The sequence below is a fragment of the Pelophylax lessonae genome (assembly GCF_965119305.1).
Source record: "Pelophylax lessonae genome assembly, chromosome: 4".
Lineage (NCBI taxonomy): Eukaryota > Metazoa > Chordata > Amphibia > Anura > Ranidae > Pelophylax > Pelophylax lessonae.
In genome coordinates, this window is record NC_138771.1 from 637,932,750 (window position 1) to 637,954,339 (window position 21,590).

The 21,590-nt window shown below is 47.9% G+C and overlaps 1 protein-coding gene across 2 annotated transcripts in view; it reads right to left on the bottom strand.

Annotated features, from left to right (window-relative positions):
• Nucleotides 1–2,425: 2,425 nt before the first annotated feature.
• Nucleotides 2,426–21,590, bottom strand: part of PSMB6 (proteasome 20S subunit beta 6) — a 21,805-nt gene continuing 2,640 nt past the window's right edge. The window contains exons 2-6 of one of the 2 annotated variants that reach the window (XM_082252803.1): nt 19,251–19,318; nt 18,176–18,307; nt 8,077–8,206; nt 3,311–3,455; nt 2,426–2,626 (exon numbers count right to left, since the gene is read on the bottom strand). In XM_082252803.1, coding sequence (XP_082108929.1) covers nt 2,499–2,626; nt 3,311–3,455; nt 8,077–8,206; nt 18,176–18,307; nt 19,251–19,318 — 603 coding nt within the window. In that variant the 3' untranslated portion in view covers nt 2,426–2,498. Of the gene's footprint in view, nt 2,627–3,020; nt 3,056–3,280; nt 3,456–8,076; nt 8,207–18,175; nt 18,308–19,250; nt 19,319–21,590 lie in introns of those variants that run through there. The other variant, XM_082252804.1, reaches the window with a different exon arrangement.

The window sequence follows — 21,590 nt, forward strand, 5'->3', positions numbered from 1 at the left end:
AGGATCTCAGCTGGACAACACTAAATCCCCTTGGATGGGTTAGGATCTGAATTATGCAGATACCACCTTAAGGTAAGTAGGGGTGAAGGAAGGGGAAAAAAAAAAAAAAAAAACACAACAGGCAGATCTGCTTTAACCACTTAAAGCAGTAGTATACTAAAAAAAAACAAAAACCCTGCAAGCCAAAGGCATAATGAGCTGAAATAAGTGTGCCAAGCTTGCAGCATCATACTCAAAAAGACTTGAGGCTGTAATCGGTGCCAAAGGAGCTTCAACAAAGGATCGAGCAAAAGCTGTGATACATATGTACATGAGGTTTCCTTTTATATTTTTAATAAATTTGCAAAGATCTCAAAACAATCTTCTTTCATGTTGTCATTATGGGGTATTGTTTGTAGAATTTTGAGGAAAACAATTAATTTTAATACATTTTGGAATAAGGCTGTAACATAATGTGTGGAAAAAGTGAAGCGCCGTGAATACTTTCCGTATGCACTGTATGTATTAATATTCATATGTAGCTTATGAAATATGAACTGCCTGGCTATCTTACAGATCCCAAACTAAACACAAAAGATTCACGTCGTAAAGCGCTGCATAAACTGTTGCCGCTATATAAACCCTGAATAATAATAATAATAATAATAATAATAATAATAATAATAATAATGAGGACTCTCCCACTCTGAGCTGTGCTGTACAGGGACTGAAGGAGGCCGATACCTATTTATTCTCAGGTACTACACTGCTTGTATTTTCATGTCTTATTCATGAGGACAGAGGGAATTTGTCTCTTTTGGAGCTCAGCTTTAAAAATGTCTGGAAACACATTCAGAGCAAGTCCTTTACCCATAAACAATTAAAGACTAAGACCTCTTTCACACCTGTGTGACTTGTCCTGCGTCTCAGAACTGCAAAGCCGCATGACAAGTCATACCCTATGATTTCCAATGAGTACCATCCATATCTGTGCAACTTCAAAGTAGTCCCTGTGCTACTTTGGTCCGACTTTGATGCGACTTGAGGTCCACAGACCTCAAGATTACACCGGCATTGCTTCAAGTTGCGTCAAAGCCACGTGACTTTCAGGTCTTTGTAATTTGTAAAAAAATAAAATAAAAAATTGATGCAATTTTTGACTCCCCCAGAGCAGACCCCCCAGCTTATTAATACCTTTGTTCAGCAGATCCTCCACTCAATAGTAACCCCCCCAGTTCTGCTGACCCCCCCTCCCCACTCGGTAGCGGCAACCCCCAGCTCTGCTGACCCCCCCACAGTAGCGGCAACCTCCAGCTCTGCTGGTCCCCCCACCAAGTAGAAGCAACCCCCAACTCTGCCAACCCCCCCCCCCCTCTGTAGCAGCAACCCCCAGCTCTGCCGGTTGCTCTGTCGGTCCCCCCACTCGGTAGCAGCAACCCCCAGCTCTGCCGACCCTATATATATATATATATATATATATATATATATATATATATATATATATATATATATATATATATATATATATATATAATCTCCCACACTGCGCACCATATGTGACATCTGATAGTTTCTCCTGCTCCGGTCTCCAAGCTCTGTTGATCCTCTGCCGCTCAGTCCTCTCCCTTTGGTCCTCTTTCACCTTGTTATATTGCTCCCATGTTGCACACCACATGCGCTGTCTGCTAGTTGCTCCACTCCAATCTAGACCCCGCTTACTTACCTGTTGTCCCTCGCTATACACCAGATGTGACATCTGCACCAGACACCCCCAGAATACACACACATGAACTGGAAGGGACTGCTGAGGACGTATTTCTGGTTCGCTTGTCGGTTTACAAGTGCATCCTGGGATAGCTAACTGAATAAGCGCCTCTCAAAAGCGGCAGGTGCCGTTAGCGAGCGTTGTCTGACTTCTATGGAGGCTTTGAAGTGCCAAGAAAGTGATATGGGTATACATTTTGAAGCACACGCAAGTTACAGGTGCTTTGATTGGCATTCAGAGTGCGTTAAAAAAAAAAAGTTTCCAATGCCACATTCTGAAGCAAATGTAAATAAGCCCTAATCTGAACTGCGAGGTGCTTCTTCTCGTCTTAAGTTTTAATGATTTGAAAGTAGCACAGCTCTGTATGGTTCTGCCTGCACAGCTGCATTTTTCAAGCTGTGTCACAGAGATCCGTCCTCCCTCTTCCTCCAGCCCCATACCAGCAGGTTCATACCTCCTACAGACCTGATGCTGGGGAATACACTGGGAGAGCCTGCGCACCGCACCCACCATGTACAGATTTCAATGATCTGCTGGCTCCTGTGACAAAAAATATTCAATACAGAATAGCAAATGCATAAAGATGACAGTGTCAATGCATGTACCTTGAAAAATTAGTGAACATAATTTTCATTAAAGAGGAGGAAATGACGCAGTCTGGTAAGGCTGACGAGTTCACCTTTTATTCTGTTTATCATTATAGTAACAAAACATAAGAGCTAACAGACTACAGAGACAGGAAACTGGCCGGACATTAGGATACTGGAAACGTGGGGAGCTCATTACCAAGAATAACCTTCCGCTCCACCCCCGACTCTGTGATGGCAGCAAGACGAATAACCCCACCGCTGGATCCATCCCGTTCCATTGCCAATGACAAAGCTAACAGAGGGGAGAGAGAGAAAAAGACATCAACTTAAACAGAATATGGTATAACAGTATGACAATCCCGGAAATGTGAAGTTTTATGTCACCCTGCAAGAGGAGGACAGACTCATACCCCCTTCTGTCTGTATCACCCTGCAGGAGGAGGACAGACTCATAGCCCCCTTCTGTCTGTATCACCCTGCAGGAGGAGGACAGACTCATAGCCCCCTTCTGTCTGTATCACCCTGCAGGAGGAGGACAGACTCATAGCCCCCCTCTGTCTGTATCACCCTGCAGGAGGAGGACAGACTCATAGCCCCCTTCTGTCTGTATCACCCTGCAGGAGGAGGACAGACTCATAGCTCCCTTCTGTCTGTATCACCCTGCAGGAGGAGGACAGACTCATAGCTCCCTTCTGTCTGTATCACCCTGCAGGAGGACAGACTCATAGCTCCCTTCTGTCTGTATCACCCTGCAGGAGGAGGACAGACTCATAGCCCCTTCTGTCTGTATCACCCTGCAGGAGGAGGACAGACTCATAGCCCCCTTCTGTCTGTATCACCCTGCAGGAGGAGGACAGACTCATAGCCCCCTTCTGTCTGTATCACCCTGCAGGAGGAGCACAGACTCATACCCCCTTCTGTCTGTATCACCCTGCAGGAGGAGTACAGACATATCTCAGTGTCACATTGATCTCACCATTGGCTGTAAATTTCATGCACTCCTCCTTGGTCATTCCTGTCCTGTACGTAGAATCCACAAAGCCATAGATATAGGAACTCCCGGACCCTCCTATAGAGAATGACTGGTGGACCATCATGCCTCCCATAGGCACAGTATAAACCTGTGTGAAAAAAACAGAACATCAGAGAGTCTGAACACTATGGAGTACGGATAGGAGGTGTCTATGCAGTACCTCTCAATGTAGCGCAACAATTCTGTGCATAAAATATAACAAAAAACCCCAAAAATAAAAAACACACAAATTTTTCATTCAGTCCTTGTGTAAGTGTGATATGTCAAACACCGCAGGGCAATTAGTGGCACACATAAAGCTGCAATCCTTCTCATGTGTCATGCATGCCTCCAACAGGGGATAAACCTGCTCTCCTCCTTCTAGGACCTCTCAATGGGTCAAGATGTGCTCATCACACCAAATATTATAGACCACTAGTGTCCAATCACAAACCTCCTTCTCCGAGGGGGGATGGTGCTGATGACTAAAATGTACGGTTCCAGGGTGGAAGGAGGTTATTAACCCCGTAAGGTTTATTTTTGTCATCGTTCTCCCAATGGGGAGATTTACCTTCACTTTCCATCCCATAGCAAAAACAGGAAATCCTTGCTTATTTAACCACTTCAGCTCTAGGAGATTTACCCCCCTTCATGACATTTTCTGCGATACGGCACTGCGTTACTTTGACAATTGCACGTTTGTGCGATGCTGTACCCAAATAAAATGTATGCCCTTTTTTCCCCACAAATAGAGCTTTCTTTTGGTGGTAGTTGATCACCTCTTTTTTATTTTTTGAGCAATAAAAAAAAAAAAAAAAAATTATATTATATATATATATATATATATATATATATATATATATATATATATATATATATATATATTTTTTTTTTTTTTTTTTTTTTTTACTTTCTGCTATAAAACAGCCAATGAAAAAAAAAATTTGAAAATATTCAATTTCTTCATAAATTTAGGCCAATATGTAATTTGCTACATATTTTTGTAGAAAAAAAAATCCCAAAAAGTGTATATTGATTGGTTTGCACAAAAGTTATCACGTCTACAAACTATGCAATGTTTTTATTATTTTTGTTTTTACTATTAAACCACTTCTGGACCAGATGATTTCCCATCTTATTGACCAGGCCATTTTTTGTGACTCGGCACTGCATTATTTTAATGGACAATTGCGCTGTACCCAAACAAAATTTATACCCTTTTTTCCCCACAAATAGAGCTTTATTTTGGTGGTATTTGATCACCTCTGCGATTTTTATTTTTTGCACTATAAACAAAAAAGTTGCGACAATTCTGAAATAAAAAAAATAAAAAAAATATTATATATATATATATTTTTTTTCCACATTCTGCTATATAAAACATTCCCCAAAAAAAAAAAAAAAAAAAAAATTAAAAATCAAAATTGAACATTTTAGGCCAATTAGTTGTCTGCTACATATTTTTAGTAGCAAAAAAAAAAAAAAGCATTAAGCGTATTTTGATTGGTTTGCGTAAAAGTTATCACGTCTATTAACTATGGCAAATTTGTCATTTTTTTTCTAATTTTTATTTACTAGTAATGGCAGCGATCTGCAATTTTTAGCGGGACTACGACATTGCGGCGGACAGATCGGACCCCCTAACTGATATTTTTGACACATTTGGGGGGTACCAGTGACATTACTACAGTAATCAGTGCTAAAAATATGCACTGTTACTGTAATAATGACACTGGCAGGGAAGGGGTTAACGGTGTGGGTGATCAAGGGGTTAAATGTGTACCTAGGGGCGTGTTTCTAACTAAATGGGGGTGGGGGGCTTGTGAAATGGTCAAAGAGATCTGTGATCCTATATAGAAGGATCACAGGGGCTCTGATCATCCCAGAGAGAAGAATGGTCGGCTGGGTTTACAATAGCTGACCGTTGTTCTCTCTCAGCGGGGAACGATCGCGGGTGTTAGGCGGCAATGCCCCGTGCATCGGAGTCCCCGTTGCCAAGTGGGGGCTGGAGCGCCGCCGCCAGCCGCGTGTACGCTCGCCCCCTAGCTGCAGGCACGCAACCGAAGTAGGTCTACGTAAGCTTGCGCAGGAGGGCCAGCCTGCTGCAGTAAATCGGCGGTGGGCGGTTTGGAAGCGGTTAATGGCAGTGATCAGTGACTTGTAGCGGGACATATTGCAGCAGACAAATCGGACACTGACGCTTTTTGGGAACCAGTGAAACTAATACAGTGATCAGTGCTAAAAAAAATATGCACTGTCACTGTAATGACACAGAGACGGAAGAAGTTAACATCAAGGGCGATCAAAGGGTTAACTGGGTGCCTAACTGGTGTTCCAGTGTAGTGGGGGGAGGTGCTTTTTACTAGTGGAAGGCATGGATCGGTGTCCTGGCTTTACAGGAACACAGGATCCATGCCTTCTGTACTGACTGAACAGCAATCTGCCTTCTTTACATGACTAGATTGCTGTTCTGCACCTGTACTGACGCATCGGAAGATGCCGGCGGACATTGAGTCCACCGTACCCGCTGATCCGCTCCTGCTGTGTATAATCGCAGTGGGAGAATGCTGCCGGCGGCCTGTGCACCAGACCTGGAAGTGCAGGATCACGTACTAGGAACGTGATCCTGCGCAGCAGAGCTGCCTTGCCGCTGTATATGCAAGTTACAGTGGGTACGGAAAGTATTCAGACCCCCTTAAATTTTTCACTCTGTTATATTGCAGCCATTTGCTAAAATCATTTAAGTTCATTCTTCTTCCTCATGAATGTACACATAGCACCCCATACTGACAGAAAAACACAGAATTGTTGACATTGTTGCAGATTTATTAAAAAAGAAAAACTGAAATATCACATGGTCCTAAGTATTCAGACCTCCGCTGACACCCGCTGCCATCCGTATCCGATTCTGTCCGTGAAATCTGGACGGATGGAAACCCTATTTTTCCATCCGTTCAGGGATCGGATCGGATGAGAGCGGACAGGCGGTCCGCTCTCATCCGATCCCCCATAGAGAGCAGCGGGGGGCTGAGACACCTCCCTCTCCACACTGCAAGCGGAGACGGAGCTGTCATCCGCCCGCCTCAGCGGGGATCTTGGATCGATCCCCGCTGAGCAGCACGGATCCGCCTACGGAGGCGGACCGTGTGAAAGAGCCCTTTATTATCTGATCACTAGCCACATTTTTTTGATTACAGTAGATTTAGCCCCGGTTTACACTTGTGCGTGTGCGGGGTTCGCATGTAATGTCGGAGCGCACTGCTCCGACATTACATGCGATCGGCTGTGCGGTGCAAGTTTAGCTATACAGTTTGTATGGCTAAATTCGCACCGCACCCGCAGCAAAGACGCACAGGGACCCTTTTTGGCAGCCGCATCAGGATCGGATCGCAAAGCGGTTCACACTTGTGCGATCCGATCCTGTGCGAACTGCACGATCGCACTGCGATATGCGATCAAACTGGGAGTGTCGTTAACATTACATTGACACCCCCAGCGTATCGCATATGGCAATGTGAACTTCCGGGGGTGCGTGTGCGATGCGGGAACAGGCTGCGGATTCGCAGCCTTCCCGCATCGCATAAATGTAAACCGAGGCTGAATGTGGACTTTTGCTTTTGTGCACTTTTTGAACCATCTCTGTTTATTTACCTGTTTGTTTATATATTTTTTCACCTATTGGAGTCTGGTGTATGCACACCTAGCTGAGATATATTTTCACTTCATTCTATTTTGTTTATTTTTTAGGCCGATTATTAAATTTGATTACCTTACTGGATACACATTTTTTATTTGAATATTCACTTATGGCTTGGTTCACACATCTGCGATGGCAGACATTGCATGTGGTTCGGAGCGCAATGCTCTAAAAATCACATGCGATATCTGTGCGATGCGAATTCAGCCATACAGATTGTATGGCTGAATTCGCATCTGATTCGGCACAAACATGCACAGGACCCTTTTTTGAGTCCGCAGCAGAATCGGATTGCATGTTCCAACGTCAGATCGCACTGCAAAATGTGAACTGATCTGGGGGTGTCATTAACTTAGAATTGACACCCCCAGTGATTCCCATATGGCAGTGTAAACTGCCTGCGCTGGGAATGCGATGCGGGTAGATTCGCAGGGTTCCCGCATCGCAGAAGTGTGAACCGGGACTAAAGCGTGAGAGCTTTTTTTCTATTATGTAGTACAAAGGTCTCCCTTATAGGATATATATGAAAGTGTTGAGTTTTGACCTTCCATTATATGGTTTTTGGTAAATCTAACAGAAAAGTGTACATGTATGGCCAGCCTTAGTTCTCCATATTCCCATCGCACACGTTTCTGGAGAAAGCTCCAGAGTTTTGGGTGCTGCAGCAACCACCAGCTGGACACTGGATCAGAAAGCCACAATAAGGATATTTGCCAGCACACCGCCGATCACCAGGTAAAGTACAAATGTTTTTTTATTGAAGCATGATCACATCACAAAAAGTTGGTGCAGCGTTCCGGAGTCTCGGAGGACCCCTTGGGCATGCCTGACGAAGGGGTCCTGCGTGGCTCCAAACTGTTGCACTAATTTTTTGTGATGTGATCATGCTTCAATAAAAAAACATTTGTACTTTACCTGGTGATCGGCGGTGTGCTGGAAGAGATCCTTGTTATGCTGGAAGAGATCCTTGTTATGCTGGAAGAGATCCTTGTTATGCTGGAAGAGATCCTTGTTATGCTGTGTCTTTTCTCACCTGTCCACCTTTTCTGGAATCCCATCCGGCTACGATGATCCCGGCCATCAGATCCTCACGGTACCTGTAGCACATGTCCTTGAAGAGACTGGCGGCGGTGTGTACGAGGGGGGCGGCACCAAGCTCAATGCTATCAGGAACAGGAAAAAGCACTATTCACACACTTCTCACACTTCCAGAGCACACTTCTAAATCCTTTCCAATTTGTCACATAAAACCCAACACATATGTATATCATCTCTATCTTCATCTATAAGGCAAAAAGAGGGATCAGGCGCCAAAAATCATCAGTGGCTGCAAATGGGAATCAAGAAATATGTAGTTTCATGGCTGGAAACAATCAGTTTGGCCGTATGGGCGGCCCTTCCTTTAAAGTGCATGCGCCGATGAGGCCATTGCCTGCATATATAGTAAAGATCTCCTAAACAGCACAAGTGTAGGAGATATTTACAGTACTTATTAGGTACCTACCTACAGGTACAAGTACAAGTCAGTGATTGAAGTTTACAACCACTTAAGCCCCGGAAGATTTTACCCCCTTCCTGACCAGGGGGTTTTTTGCGATTTTTTACTGCGTGACTTTAACGGACAATTGCGCGGTCGTGCGACGCTGTACCTAAACAAATTTGATGTCCTTTTTTCCCCACAGAGCTTTCTTTTGGCGGTATTTGATCACCTGTGCGATTTTTACTTTTTGCGCTATAAACAAAAAAAAGAGCGTAAATTTTGCAAAAACAACAATATTTTTCATTTTTTTTTTATATGAAATCCCCCCCCCCCCAAAAAAAAAAAAATGTAAAAATCTAAATTTTTGAACATTTTTGGCCAATTTGTTTTCTGCTACATATGAAAAAAATCGCAAAAAGCGTATTTTGATTGGTTTGCGCAAAAGTTGTTGCGTTTACTAAGGGAAAGATTTTTGTCATTTTTGGTGTTTTTTTTTTTTAAATGCGTAATGGCGGCGATCTGTGTTTTTTTGTTTGCGGGACTGCGACATTGCGGCGGACAGATCGGACCCTTGACTGACATTTTTGACACTTTTGGGGGTACCAGTGACATTAATCAGTGCTATAAATATGCACTGTTACTGCAAAATTACACTGGCAGTGAAGGGGTTAACTTTTTTGAAGGGAGGGGTTATGTGTGTCCCTAGGGGCGTGATTCTTACTGTGATTGGCTGTTGTTTAGAGGTGTAGGAACAGTGATTAACGGTCCTATATAGTAGAACCGTGTGATCACCATTCATACACAGGGGAGAATGACAGGCGGCTTGTTTACATCAGCCGCCTGCCTTTCTCCCTCTGCGCCGACGATCGGCGAGTGACCGGCAGACATCGGGTCCACCGGTCACACGCACGGACTTGCTGGGGAACGAGCCGGGGCGGGAGCGCGCCTCCGCGGGCGCGCGCTCGCCCATTATTGGCTCCCAAGCAACTGACAGGCTAGTGACGTACCTCTACGTCACTTTGCCTGGCCGGGGCTGACTGCCGACGTATATAGTCGTGCGGCGGTCGGCAACCGGTTAAAAGCTAAACAAAAAAAAAAAAAAAAGAGAAGAGGAAAAAACAATTCTCTCTTCCCAACCCCCACATTGCAGCTTGAGAAGCCTAGAAGTAGAGTAATAGGCTGTAATATTTACGCTATCCGTCATCCCAGCACTACACACACTGTGCACCCAGCACCCTGGAGCCACTTCTATCAGTGACCAGCCGGTGGTCACACCTTGACATTATCACATAAAATGCAGAACTAAGGCCTTATGCACACTTTAAGCCAGTACAGACGGCTGTAAAAACGTGTTTTCCATTGGCGCTAATGCGAATTTCACCGTGTTAGCGTTTAGCAGCGTTTCTCTGCCCTCTTCGAATTTCCACTCCAAAATCCAATTACTACAACTTAAAAACGCTTGATGTGGCTAAATGTTGTATACAGCGTTAAAACGCGTTTAGCTGCGTCAGGTGTTTTTACAGCTGTAACGCTTCTGCTCCAGAATGCGCTGGCCCTGGGGGTTTTTATTTTTATGGCGTCCACAAAGCGTTCTTTTTGCACAAAAGCGCTTTTAGATGAACTGGAAAACAGCGATAGCGAAACTGAGTTACTTAAAGAACTGAGCGATAGCGATTGGTGGGAAAATTCATCATCAGGTACGGAAAGTGATGACAGCGACGATTCTGGTGTCTCTTTCTGGCACATCGCTCCGTTGGAAATTCTGAAGAATCATTTGATATAACGGAATTTTTGTAAAATCTTACCTGTAAAATTCCTTTCTCCGAGTCCTCCGACAGTCGCCGCCTCCTCCAAGTCATCACAATTGGGTATTGTCTTCCTATCCGTAGGAATAGCTAGGCATATAGACTTAGTCCAAAGACAAAAGGCATTAGCATATACACACCCATGGGGGCTGTCCCATCTGGTCAATACCCCCCCTGCATCACCACTCCCAACTCAGTTTGGTAGCATAGCAGTAGGTAATAAGAACCCCAAAAGAGGGGCGGGGGCGGCGACTGTCGGAGGACTCAGAGAAAGGAATTTTAAAGGTAAGATTTTACAAAAATTCCGTTTTCTCTTACGTCCTCTGACAGTCGCCGCCTCCTCTAAGTCATCACTGTTGGGATGTCCCAAAGCAGTATAGACATGATGGGTATGTACCGTAAGAGAACCAACTGGGCAACAGAAAAAAACAATGCTCAACAGGAGCAACAGCCCAGGAAAGCAAATGCCAACAGCCAGGGACCCAGAAAAAAATGCAAGGGTCCATCATGGCACTGCCGCACTGAGAACTTTGCGGCCAAAAGCAGCATCAGCTGATGCCAGAACGTCTACTTTGTAGAACTTGGAAAAAGTGTGCACCGACGACAAAGACGCCCCCTTGCACACCTGGGCCACCGAGGCCTGATGCCAATAGGCCCAGGATGCACTCAAAGACTTGGTAGAGTGCGCCTTAAAGAAGGGCGGAACCCGTTCCTTCAAGGCCTGCTCAATGGTCTGTCTGATCGGCAATAGTTGCTGCGGACGCAGCCATGCTCTTCCGAGGTCCCTCAGGAAGGACAAAGAGGGAATCCGTCTTCCGAAAGGATTCCGTAGACGACAGGTAAACCCTGATCGCCCTGACAACATCCAAGGAATGCAAGGCAATCTCCTTTGGATGTTTAGGCTTCGTACAAAGCGAAGGCAGGACAATGTCCTCATTAAGGTGAAAATCAGAGATCACCTTGGGAATGAAGGATGGGGGTGGACGCAAAACCACCTTATCCTTGTGAATTATCAAGTAAGGGGAGCGGCAAGACAACGCCGCCAGCTCCGACACTCTGCGAGCCGAAGTGATCGCCACCAGAAAAGCAACCTTTTTCGACAGCAGAGGCAACGATATCTCCCTGATGTTTTCAAAGGGAGCACGCTTAACGCGGACAGAACCAAGTTCAAGTCCCATGGAGGTAAAGGCTCCTTCCTGGGAGGAGCCAAATGTCGCACACCTTGAATGAAGGTGCGCACCAAGGAATGAGACGCCACAGGGCGTTGGAAAAGGACAGCCAGTGCAGACACCTGGCCCTTTATCGTGGCCAGCGCCAGGCGCTGATCCACTCCAGACTGGAGGAAAGCCAAGATTCTCGACACCGAGTAAGAACGAGGGGAGAACCCCCTGGACTCACACCAGGCGAAATAGGCTTTCCAGGTACGGTAATAGATCTTACCAGAGGAGGATTTCCTAGCCTTGATTAGGGTAGGGATAACCTCAGGGGATAGACCCTTGTCCTTCAAGACATGGGTCTCAACAGCCAGGCCGTTAAAGCCAGCGACTGTAAAGCAGGATGGATGATCGGACCTTGAGACAGGAGATCTTCCCGCAGAGGCAGGCGCCACGGAGGCGCCACTGCCAGGTGAACAACGTCGGCGAACCAGGACCGGCGAGGCCAGTGCGGCGCCACCAGAATCACCATGTGCGGTTCCGAGACCAATCTGCGAAGGAACCGGGATAGTAACTGAATCGGAGGAAAGGCGTACATCAGACGATACTGATGCCAAGGGGCCACCAACGCATCCGAGGCGTCCGCCAACGGATCGCGCGTTCTTGCCACGAACCTTTCCACCTTTCGATTTAGTCGGGATGCGAACAGATCCACGTCTGGGGATCCCCACCTCACACACAGCATCTGAAAGACCTCCGGGTGTAGGGACCATTCCCCCTGGTCCAGGGTCTGGCGGCTCAGATAGTCGGCCTGCCAATTTTCCACACCCGGAATGTGAACTGCTGAGATCGCCGGGACATGAGTCTCGGCCCAAGACAGAAATGTCACTCGAGCACTCCTGGTGCCCCCCTGGTGGTTGATGTAAGCCACCGCGGTAGCATTGTCCGTCTGTACGCGAACAGGCAGGCCCCGGAGACGGTCCGACCACTGGAAGAGACAGTTTTATCGCTCGTAATTCCAGCACATTTAATCGGGAGCGAGGACTCCTCCTCCGACCAAGTGCCCTGGGCAGACAGGTTGCCCAGGACTCCACCCCAGCCCGACAGGCTGGCGTCCTTGGTAACCACCATCCACACCAACGGACGGAAGGACTTGCCTTCCGCCACTGACGGGGACTGGATCCACCATAGAAGAGCCAATCTGGTCTGGCGACTCGAGACATCTAGATCCAAGGACTGAGGTAGTCTGTCCCACCTGGCCAGGATCTCCGTCTGGAGAGCCCGCGTGTGAAACTGGGTAAAGGGAATCGCCTCGAAGGCCGACACCATCAACCCCAGGCCCCGCATACAGGTCCTGAGTGACGAGGACGGATTGTCCCTGAGGGACCTGAGTTTGTCCCGCAAAGTCCGGAGCTTGTCCTCTGGCAAGAACACCTTTGCCTGAGCAGAGTCCAGAACCATCCCCAGGTAGGGAAGGCGAAGCGATGGAGACAATGCCGATTTTTGAACGTTGATGGTCCATCCGAACTCCTGGAGCATCTGTACCGTGATGGACAGATCGCGCACAAGGTCCTGGCTGGCACATGATCTCAGAAGCAGATCGTCCAGGTATCCCAGGACCGCAATGCCCTGGGCCCGCAGCAGGCCCAGAACCGGCGCCAACACCTTGGTAAACACCCTTGGTGCTGAAGCAAGACCGAAAGGTAAAGCCACAAACTGGTAGTGGTCCTCATCGATAGCAAACCGAAGGTACCGCTGATGACCCTCGAAAATGGGGATGTGCAGGTACGCATCCTTCAGATCTATCGAAACCAGGAATTCTCCTGGACTCAAGGAGGCCACTACCGAACGGAGAGACTCCATTCGAAACTTCCGAACACGCACAAAGCGGTTTAGCGCTTTCAGGTCTAGAATAGGACGCACTTTGCCCTCCTTCCTGGGCACAGTGAACAGATTCGAATAAAACCCCCGAAACCTGTCCCGATGAGGCACCGGGACAATCACTCCCTGAGCAAGCAGGTCCTGCACCGCTTGATGCAAGTCCTGCAGACGCCCCGGAAGCAGATGGAGATTGGAGGGAAAGAATCTGTCCGCCGGCCGGGAAAGGAATTCGATCTTGTAACCTGATCGAACGATTTCCTGAACCCACCTGTCCGATATCCGGAGCAGCCAAGGTTGGAGGAAACCGCGCAAACGTCCCCCCACCCCTGAAACGGGTGAAGGCTCCCCTTCAGGCAGAGGCAGAATGTTCCGCCGAGCCGGCATTGCCGGCCTTCTGCTTACCCGCCCAGGGCTTCTTCTGGTTGGCCTGAGCCTTGAAGGGCTTGCCCTTGGATTGGTTCCGAAAGGCACGAAAGGACCCTTGATTGGATCTAGGCGCAGAACCCTGATTGCGTCGGAAAGACTTGTTCTTCGGGTTCTGGGGCAGCATAGTGCTCTTGCCCCCCGTGACACCTTTCCCAGGGTGTCCAACGCCTGGCCAAAAAGGGGAGAGCCAGCATAGGGGAAATCAGCAACAGTTTTCCTCGAGGACTGGTCGGCCGACCAGCTCTTCAGCCATATCAGTCGCCGGTTAAGTACCGTGACACTATAGAGGCGAGCCACCAAGGGAGCCTCATTCAAGGCTGCATCACACAAGTACATGACTCCTTGGTGGATCTGATCCACCATTTCCAGCCAGGCAGGCGGCACGTCATCAGACACGAGATTGCTCCTAAGCATCTTAGTCCAATCAGCCACCGCCTGAGCCACCAGAACGGACGCGAAAACGGGTTTGAGCAACGAACCCGCCACCGTATAGGAATATAGGAATAGCGAGCAAGAGACTCTAACCGCGGGTCCGTGGGATCCCGGAAAACCGGGGTATCCTCAGTAGGAACCAAGGTAGCCTTGTTCAACACGGCCACAGTGTGATCCACCTGTGGAGGCACACACCATTGTAATTCCGTAGCCGGCGCAAAAGGATAAAGCAATTTGAACCGACTAGGTACCAGGAATGGACGTTTTAACGTGCGCCACATTTCATTAACAGTGTAATGAAATTCAGCTGGGCAGGGGAAAACCTGCGCAGACTTGCGGGTCCTGTGCGTCCCAAAAGAGGACAACGCCCGGAGGACAGGGCTCATCCTCTAAATGCAAGGTTTCTTTAACAGAAACAATTAACTCAGCCATGGTCGCCCGTTCTTCAGGTGACCCTGGGGAGGATGTGTCAACACCCTCCATTTCAGCCTCCCCCTCAGACCCCGGGGGGGTCTAAGGATGAGCGGGACCCTGAAAAGGGCACGCTCGCAGCAGCCATATCCCCATCTGAATCAGAAGAGAGAGACAACCTGCGCCTCTTTCTCGCAGCACGTTCAGACATCAGCATTTCCATATTTGCCACCAAAGTCGCTACTACAGCAGCCAGATCGGGTCGCAGCGGAGCCACAGGAGAACTGGGGCCCCCCACTAAAGCTGGAGGAAACTTGCTTTCCTGAGAATCCATGGCTCAAGTTATCAGAACAAACTACAGTGCAAAAACGGTGTACTGTCCCCTTTAAGAGTGCAGCGGTGTGCGCAGCCCATCTCTACTGCTACAGTGATGAAAGACCCCCAAAGGAGAAAAGAAACTGAGCCAGAAGCGATATACAGAGGGAAATTGAGAGTGATAACCTGCAGAGCCCGCAGAGCGTTGCTACCAGTGTCCTTGCTGCTGATGGAAAGGAAGTGCTGCTGGAGAGGGCTGGACTATATGCCAGACCCCGGGAAAATGGCTGCCCCATAGGAATGCATTGGAGGCTACGCCAAAATGGCCGCCGACATGCGGCCGGACCGATCGTTCCACTGCCCACAAAATGGCGGCGGATGGCGCCAAAAGGACATGCTTGATCGCCCCAGAGGGGCTATACATGTGTGCCCATAATAAAGATGGCGGACCGCGCGAAAGTGCACCGCTGCGGTCGCCGCACAAGCACAAACGTCTGCACCCCCAACATGCACCTAAGGTGACACAGGGACAGGGATCCCCAGGCAACATATAGATCTGCACAAAGCGAACCCCGCAGGGATCGCACAGGGAGTCACACAGGCACAGACACGGGGAACACACAGCAACACAGACTGCCACCCCAGACAGAGGCCCCACACAGAAAAGTACTTACCTGTACAAGATGGTGTGGGGAGCCTCTATGCACGGGGAGCCTCTATGCACGGAAAACCTCTGTCCTCATCTGACAGGGAGTGCCGTGAGCCAGGGACATGACGCTGCAGCACCGCAGACGAGTCCTGTGAGGTAGCCACCTCACGGCTGCATCCCTGTAGCGAACAGGGATGGGTCGTTCGTAATGCCAGGGCGAACCATAGCTGAACGCTCGATGGTGGGCTGGGGGTCCATCTGACCCTTTTGCTTTGGAGAACCAGGGCGGCCAGTCCGAATACCAGCACCACATGATCCATCTTCAGCCGAAGAGAAGACTAACACTAGAAGCTGACAAAATAAACAGCTAGTAAAGTAAGAGAAAAAACTGACATTTTCAAAGAAAATCAAATAAAAGATTAGGAAGGCTGAGACAGAAGCCCCAGCACAAGGGAAGCCTGACTATTCCTGACGCTAGGCAGATTAAAACTGAGTTGGGAGTGGTGATGCAGGGGGGGTATTGACCAGATGGGACAGCCCCCATGGGTGTGTATATGCTAATGCCTTTTGTCTTTGGACTAAGTCTATATGCCTAGCTATTCCTACGGATAGGAAGACAATACCCAACAGTGATGACTTAGAGGAGGCGGAGACTGTCGGAGGACGTAAGAGAAACTTCCCAAATTCCACAAGCGATGTGCCAGAAAGAGACATCAGAATCATCGCTGTCATCACTTTTTGTACCTGATGACGAACTTCCCCACAAATCGCTATCGCTCAGTTCTTCAAGTAACTCAGTTTCGCTGTCGCTGTTTTCCAGTTCGTTTTTGAACACAAAAAAAAAAAAAAAAATGCTTTTTGGACGCCATGGTCGTTTTCTATTTTCCAGGCACAAAGAACTGGAAAAGCAAACCATTCACCACAGAGGGAGCCAATCAGCGGGTCTGGCGTCCGCTATTGCCGCCAGGCAGCCGCAATCGCTCCCCGTGTAAACAGAACCGCGGTCTGTCGTCGTAAACACAGCAGACCGCTGTTCTGTCAGTAATGAACACAGGGATCCTGTGTTCCTCTTATTAAGGAGCACAGGTCTCTGTGTTCATTCAGTAAATACATCCCCTCCTACAGTTATAAAGCACCCCCTAGGGACACATTTAACCCTTTGATCACCCCTGGTGTTAACCCCCTTCCCTGTCAAGTGTCATTAGTCTAGTAACAAACAAACAAAATGGCCCCTGCCCCCACTTATAACTGGCCTTCACAGCAAGGAGCACATGGAAGGCCATTTTTGTTATTGATGTATACAGGTGAGGGGACACACTGGACGCCTTTGCTGCCATTGTGCTATGTGCTGGGCATCCACTGTGCCCCCAAGTGCCTTTAAGGAGTGTTGGGCCATCTCCAGGCCCACCTGCCCCCTATCTATCCATTAGAATGCATGTGCTTCTACTGTGGAGACTCATAGATTTACAGGAGATAGGACTGCAGGTAATACAGGGTGCCTTGAAGTGGCCCTGCAGCTTTCACATGCGTTTGCAAATGTGTGCTAACTAAACTCTTGTTTTTAATGCATACTGCTAGACAGGTTAATTCGGTTGGCAAGCAAACTGGTTGCGGAATTGAGCTGGGAATTTTTCTGGTTGTCTCATTATTACAGAAACAGGGCATATTTTTAGCACTGATTACTGTAGTAACGTCACTGGTCCCCCCAAAAGTGTCAAAAATGTCAGTTAGGGGTCCGATCTGTCTGCCGCAATGTCACAGCCCCCCCTTAAAAAAAAAAAAAAAAAAAAATCGCTGATTGCCGCCATTACTAGTAAAAAAAAAATAAAATAAATAAAAAGGATATAAATCTGTACTAAGGGACCCATACTCCCCCCCCCCCCCCCCCCCCCCATTCCTTTTGCTCCTTACACTTTCTGGCACCCATCATTTACTTTTCCCTGTAAACTGAGGGATCACACCCTAGACCCCAGGTGTGGTTATGAATGAGTAAGCGAATGTAATTTGGTGAAACGCGCCAACCTTTGGTTCTTGTCCTTGATGTCACAAGTCGTGTATGGATCTACAAGTGGTGAATAAATTCATGTTCCTTTTCACATCGGAGTGGGGTCCTTGCCTTTGTGTGTATGACACCCTAGACCCCAACAGCTTTCATACAACCATGCCACTATTGTTTCAGCCATTGTAATGATTAAAGGCTAAATTCACATTTCTGAACATGTTACACCTGTATTTAGGGGATAACATGTTCTGCATGGACCTCCCTGGCTCTGACTCTCAGCACAAGACAGAGCCAAAGCCAGCTGCACTTGCCCCCTCCCCAGTTCAGCGCTCCAGTGAGCTCTGGAGAGGTAGAGAGGAGAGCAGTGACTGGCAGTCAACGCTCTCCACTCTGAGCAGACCGACAATTGAGCGATCTGCAATCAATGTGATCATTCAGTCCTCGGGCTTAGAGCTGATGTGGGACAACTACAGTATCACACCAATGCTGCAGAAGAGAGGGGAGTGTGAATGTGTTTTTTTTTTTTACAAAGCCCATACTTCTGTGTGATGAAAAGTAGTATGTGTTGGATTCTCACCTGTGGAAACCGAGCTGGTAGGTGACGGCGTCTGCGATGGCTTGTGTGTCGGCAGCACTGCCAGAGCGACAACAGAAGATGCGATCGTGTACTGGAGTCAGCTTGTCTGTTACTCTGTTAGCGATGTATGAACTGCAAGAGAACGACAACAGCTCTTTAAGTGAACCCTCCACAAGATAAACTCCCTCTTTGGCATGCCAGGCACTACCTGAACATACTAGGTGACAGAGTGCAATGTAAAAGATGGTGACAGACTTAAAGTGGTTGTAAAAGCTCAAGGTTTTTTACCTTCCCGCATTCTTCGTCGGTCTTTATGTGGGGGATCTTCCTCTGTAGGTCCTCCATTGTGGGTCCCTCTTCTGTAGGTCTTTTTGTGGGGGCCTTCCTCTGTAGGTCCTCCTGTGTCGGTCCACACAAGAAGGCCTACAGAGGAAGACCCCCCACAAAAATACCTACAAGAGAGGGACCAATACAGGGGGATCTACAGAGGAATATTCCCACAAAAAGACCTACCGAGGAAGAACCCGGGCGCACAGGAGGAGGGCCTACCGAGGAAGAACCCGCGCGCACAGGAGGAGGAGGAGCTGCAGAGGAAGAACCCCCGCGCACAGGAGGAGGAGGAGCTACAGAGGAAGAACCCCCGCGCACAGGAGGAGGAGGAGCTACAGAGGAAGAACCCCCGCGCACAGGAGGAGGAGGAGCTACAGAGGAAGAACCCCCGCGCACAGGAGGAGGAGCTACAGAGGAAGAACCCCCGCGCACAGAAGGAGGAGCTACAGAGAAGAACCCCCGCGCACAGAAGGAGGAGCTACAGAGGAAGAACCCCCGCGCACAGAAGGAGGAGCTACAGAGGAAGAACCCCACAAAGACCTAGAGAGAGGGACCCACACAAAAAAGACCTACAGAAGAGAGACCCACACAGAAAAGACCTAGAGGGACCCACACAGAAAAGACCTAGAGGGACCCAACAGGAAGAACTACACAACTGCCAGAGCACCTTCTATACCCTCAACATCTGAGCTAATACCGATCTGCTGAAGTATATCCACCACCCCCTACCAATGCCATAACCTACCCGGTTGTAGTCCGTGAATCGGCACCGATCACCACTCCACCATCAAACTCTACAGCCATAATCGTGGTCTGTGGATAGAAAGACAATAGTCACCTTAGGACAAACAATGAAAATCATGTGCTGGAAAATGATATTGGTGATGGTGAGAGAGGAGGGGGTAGGAGTGAAATGATGGGCAGTGCTGTGGAGAGGGTGAAGGTCCATTAGACCTTCTATAAGCCAGGCTAAAATATATTCTTCCTTTTCCTGGGCTGAGTAACAAATCACCGTCTGTCTAGTATTCAAGATTTGCACAGAGTAGATATTTCTCTGTCAGATTCCATTCTAAGGAAAGCTATAGATGATGCGATTTTTTTTTCCTGGGGGAAAAAAAAAAAAAAATGCTCGATTTCCCTATCAACACAGTGAGTCAATTTTGAATAGGGAATCCCTCCAGCAGCGCTATTGTGTTCTGCCGATGGGGAGCCTTACCTGCCAATAGGACACAATGATTACTGAAGGCGGCTAAAGCCTCCGGGCAGTAATCGAATGCAAAAAAAATTCAACAGGATGGTTGTACTATGGGATTGACTTCAGCACAACCAGCTTGCCCATAGATCAGGGGTGTCCAAACTATGGCCCTCCAGTTGTTCAGGAACTACAATTCCCATCATGGCTAGACATGTCTGTGAATGTCAGAGATTTACAATGCCTCATGGGACGTGTAGTTCCGCAACAGCTGGAGGACTATAGTTTGGACACCCCTGCCATAGATGGATCGAATCTTGGCTGCTTTAGCAGGGACCGGCCAAGATTCGATCTATCTGTGGCCGGCTTTAAAGGACAACCCCCCCCCTCCCAACTATCTACAGCCGTGGCCAAAAGTTTTGAGAATGACACAAATAATTTTCACAAAGTCGGCTGCTTCAGTGTTTTTAGATCTTTCTGTCAGATGTTACTATGGGATACTGAAGAATAATTACAAGCATTTCAGAAGTGTCAAATGCTTTTATTGACAGTGACATGAAGTTTATGCAAAGAGTCAATATTTGCAGTGTTGTCCCTTCTTTTTCAAGATCTCTGCAATTCTCCCGGGCATGCTGTCAATCAACTTCTGGGCCACAACCTGACTGATGGCCGCCCATTGTTGTATAATCAATGCTTGGAGTTTGTCAGAATTTGTGGGGTATTTTGTTCACCCGCCTCTTGAGCATTGACTACAAGTTCTCAATGAGATTAATGTCTGGGGAGTTTCTTGGCCATGGACCCAAAATGACGATATTTTGTTCCCCCGGCCACTTAGTTATGACTTTTGCCTTATGGCAAGGTGCCCCATAATGCTGGAAAAGGATTTGTTCCTCACCAAACTGTTCTTGGATGGTTGGGAGAAGTTGCTCTCGGAGGATATTTTTGTACCGTTCTTTATTCATGGCTGTGATGTGAGGCAGAATTATGAGTGAGCCCCACTACCTTGGCTGAGCCCCACTCCCTTGGCTGAGCCCCACTCCCTTGGCTGAGCCCCACTCCCTTGGCTGAGAAGCTACTCCACCCATGAATGGTCTCAGGATGCTTTACTGTTGGCATGACACAGGACTGATGGTAGCGTTCTTTTCTTCTCCAGACAAGGTTTTCTCAGGATGCCCCAAACAAGAAAGGGGATTCCTCAGAGAAAATGACTTTACCCCACCAGTCCTCAGCAGTCCAATCCCTGTACCTTTACAGAATACAAGTCTGTCCTTGATGTTTTCCTAGAGAGAAGTGGCTTCTTTGCTGCCCTTCTTGACACCAGGCCATCCTCCAGAGGTCTTCTCACTGTGCTGTAGATGTCCTCACACCTGCCGGCTGCCATTCCTGAGAAAGCTCTGCCCCGATCCCACAGCTGAATCAACTGTAGGAGACGGTCCTGGCGCTTGCTGGACTTTCTTGGGCGCCCTGAAGCCTTCTTCACAACAATTGAACCTCTCTCATTGGAATTCTCGATGAACCGATAAAACGGTTGATTTAGGTGCAATCTTAGATGCAGCAATATTCTTGCCTGTGAATCCCTTTTTTATGCAACTCAATGATGACTGCACGCGTTTCCTTGCAGGTAACCATGGTTACCAAAGGAACAACAATGATTGCAAGCACCACCCTCCTTTTACAGCTTCCAGTCAGTTATTGTAACTCAATCAACATTACAGAGCGATTTCCAGCCTTGTCCTCGTCAACACTGACACCTGTGCTAATGAGAGAATCACTGACATGGTGTCAGCCGCTCCTTTCATGGCACAGCTTAAATGCAGTGGAAATGTTTTTTTATGGGATTAGGTTCATTTTCATGGCAAAGAGGGAAATTGCAATTAATTTCAATTCATCTGA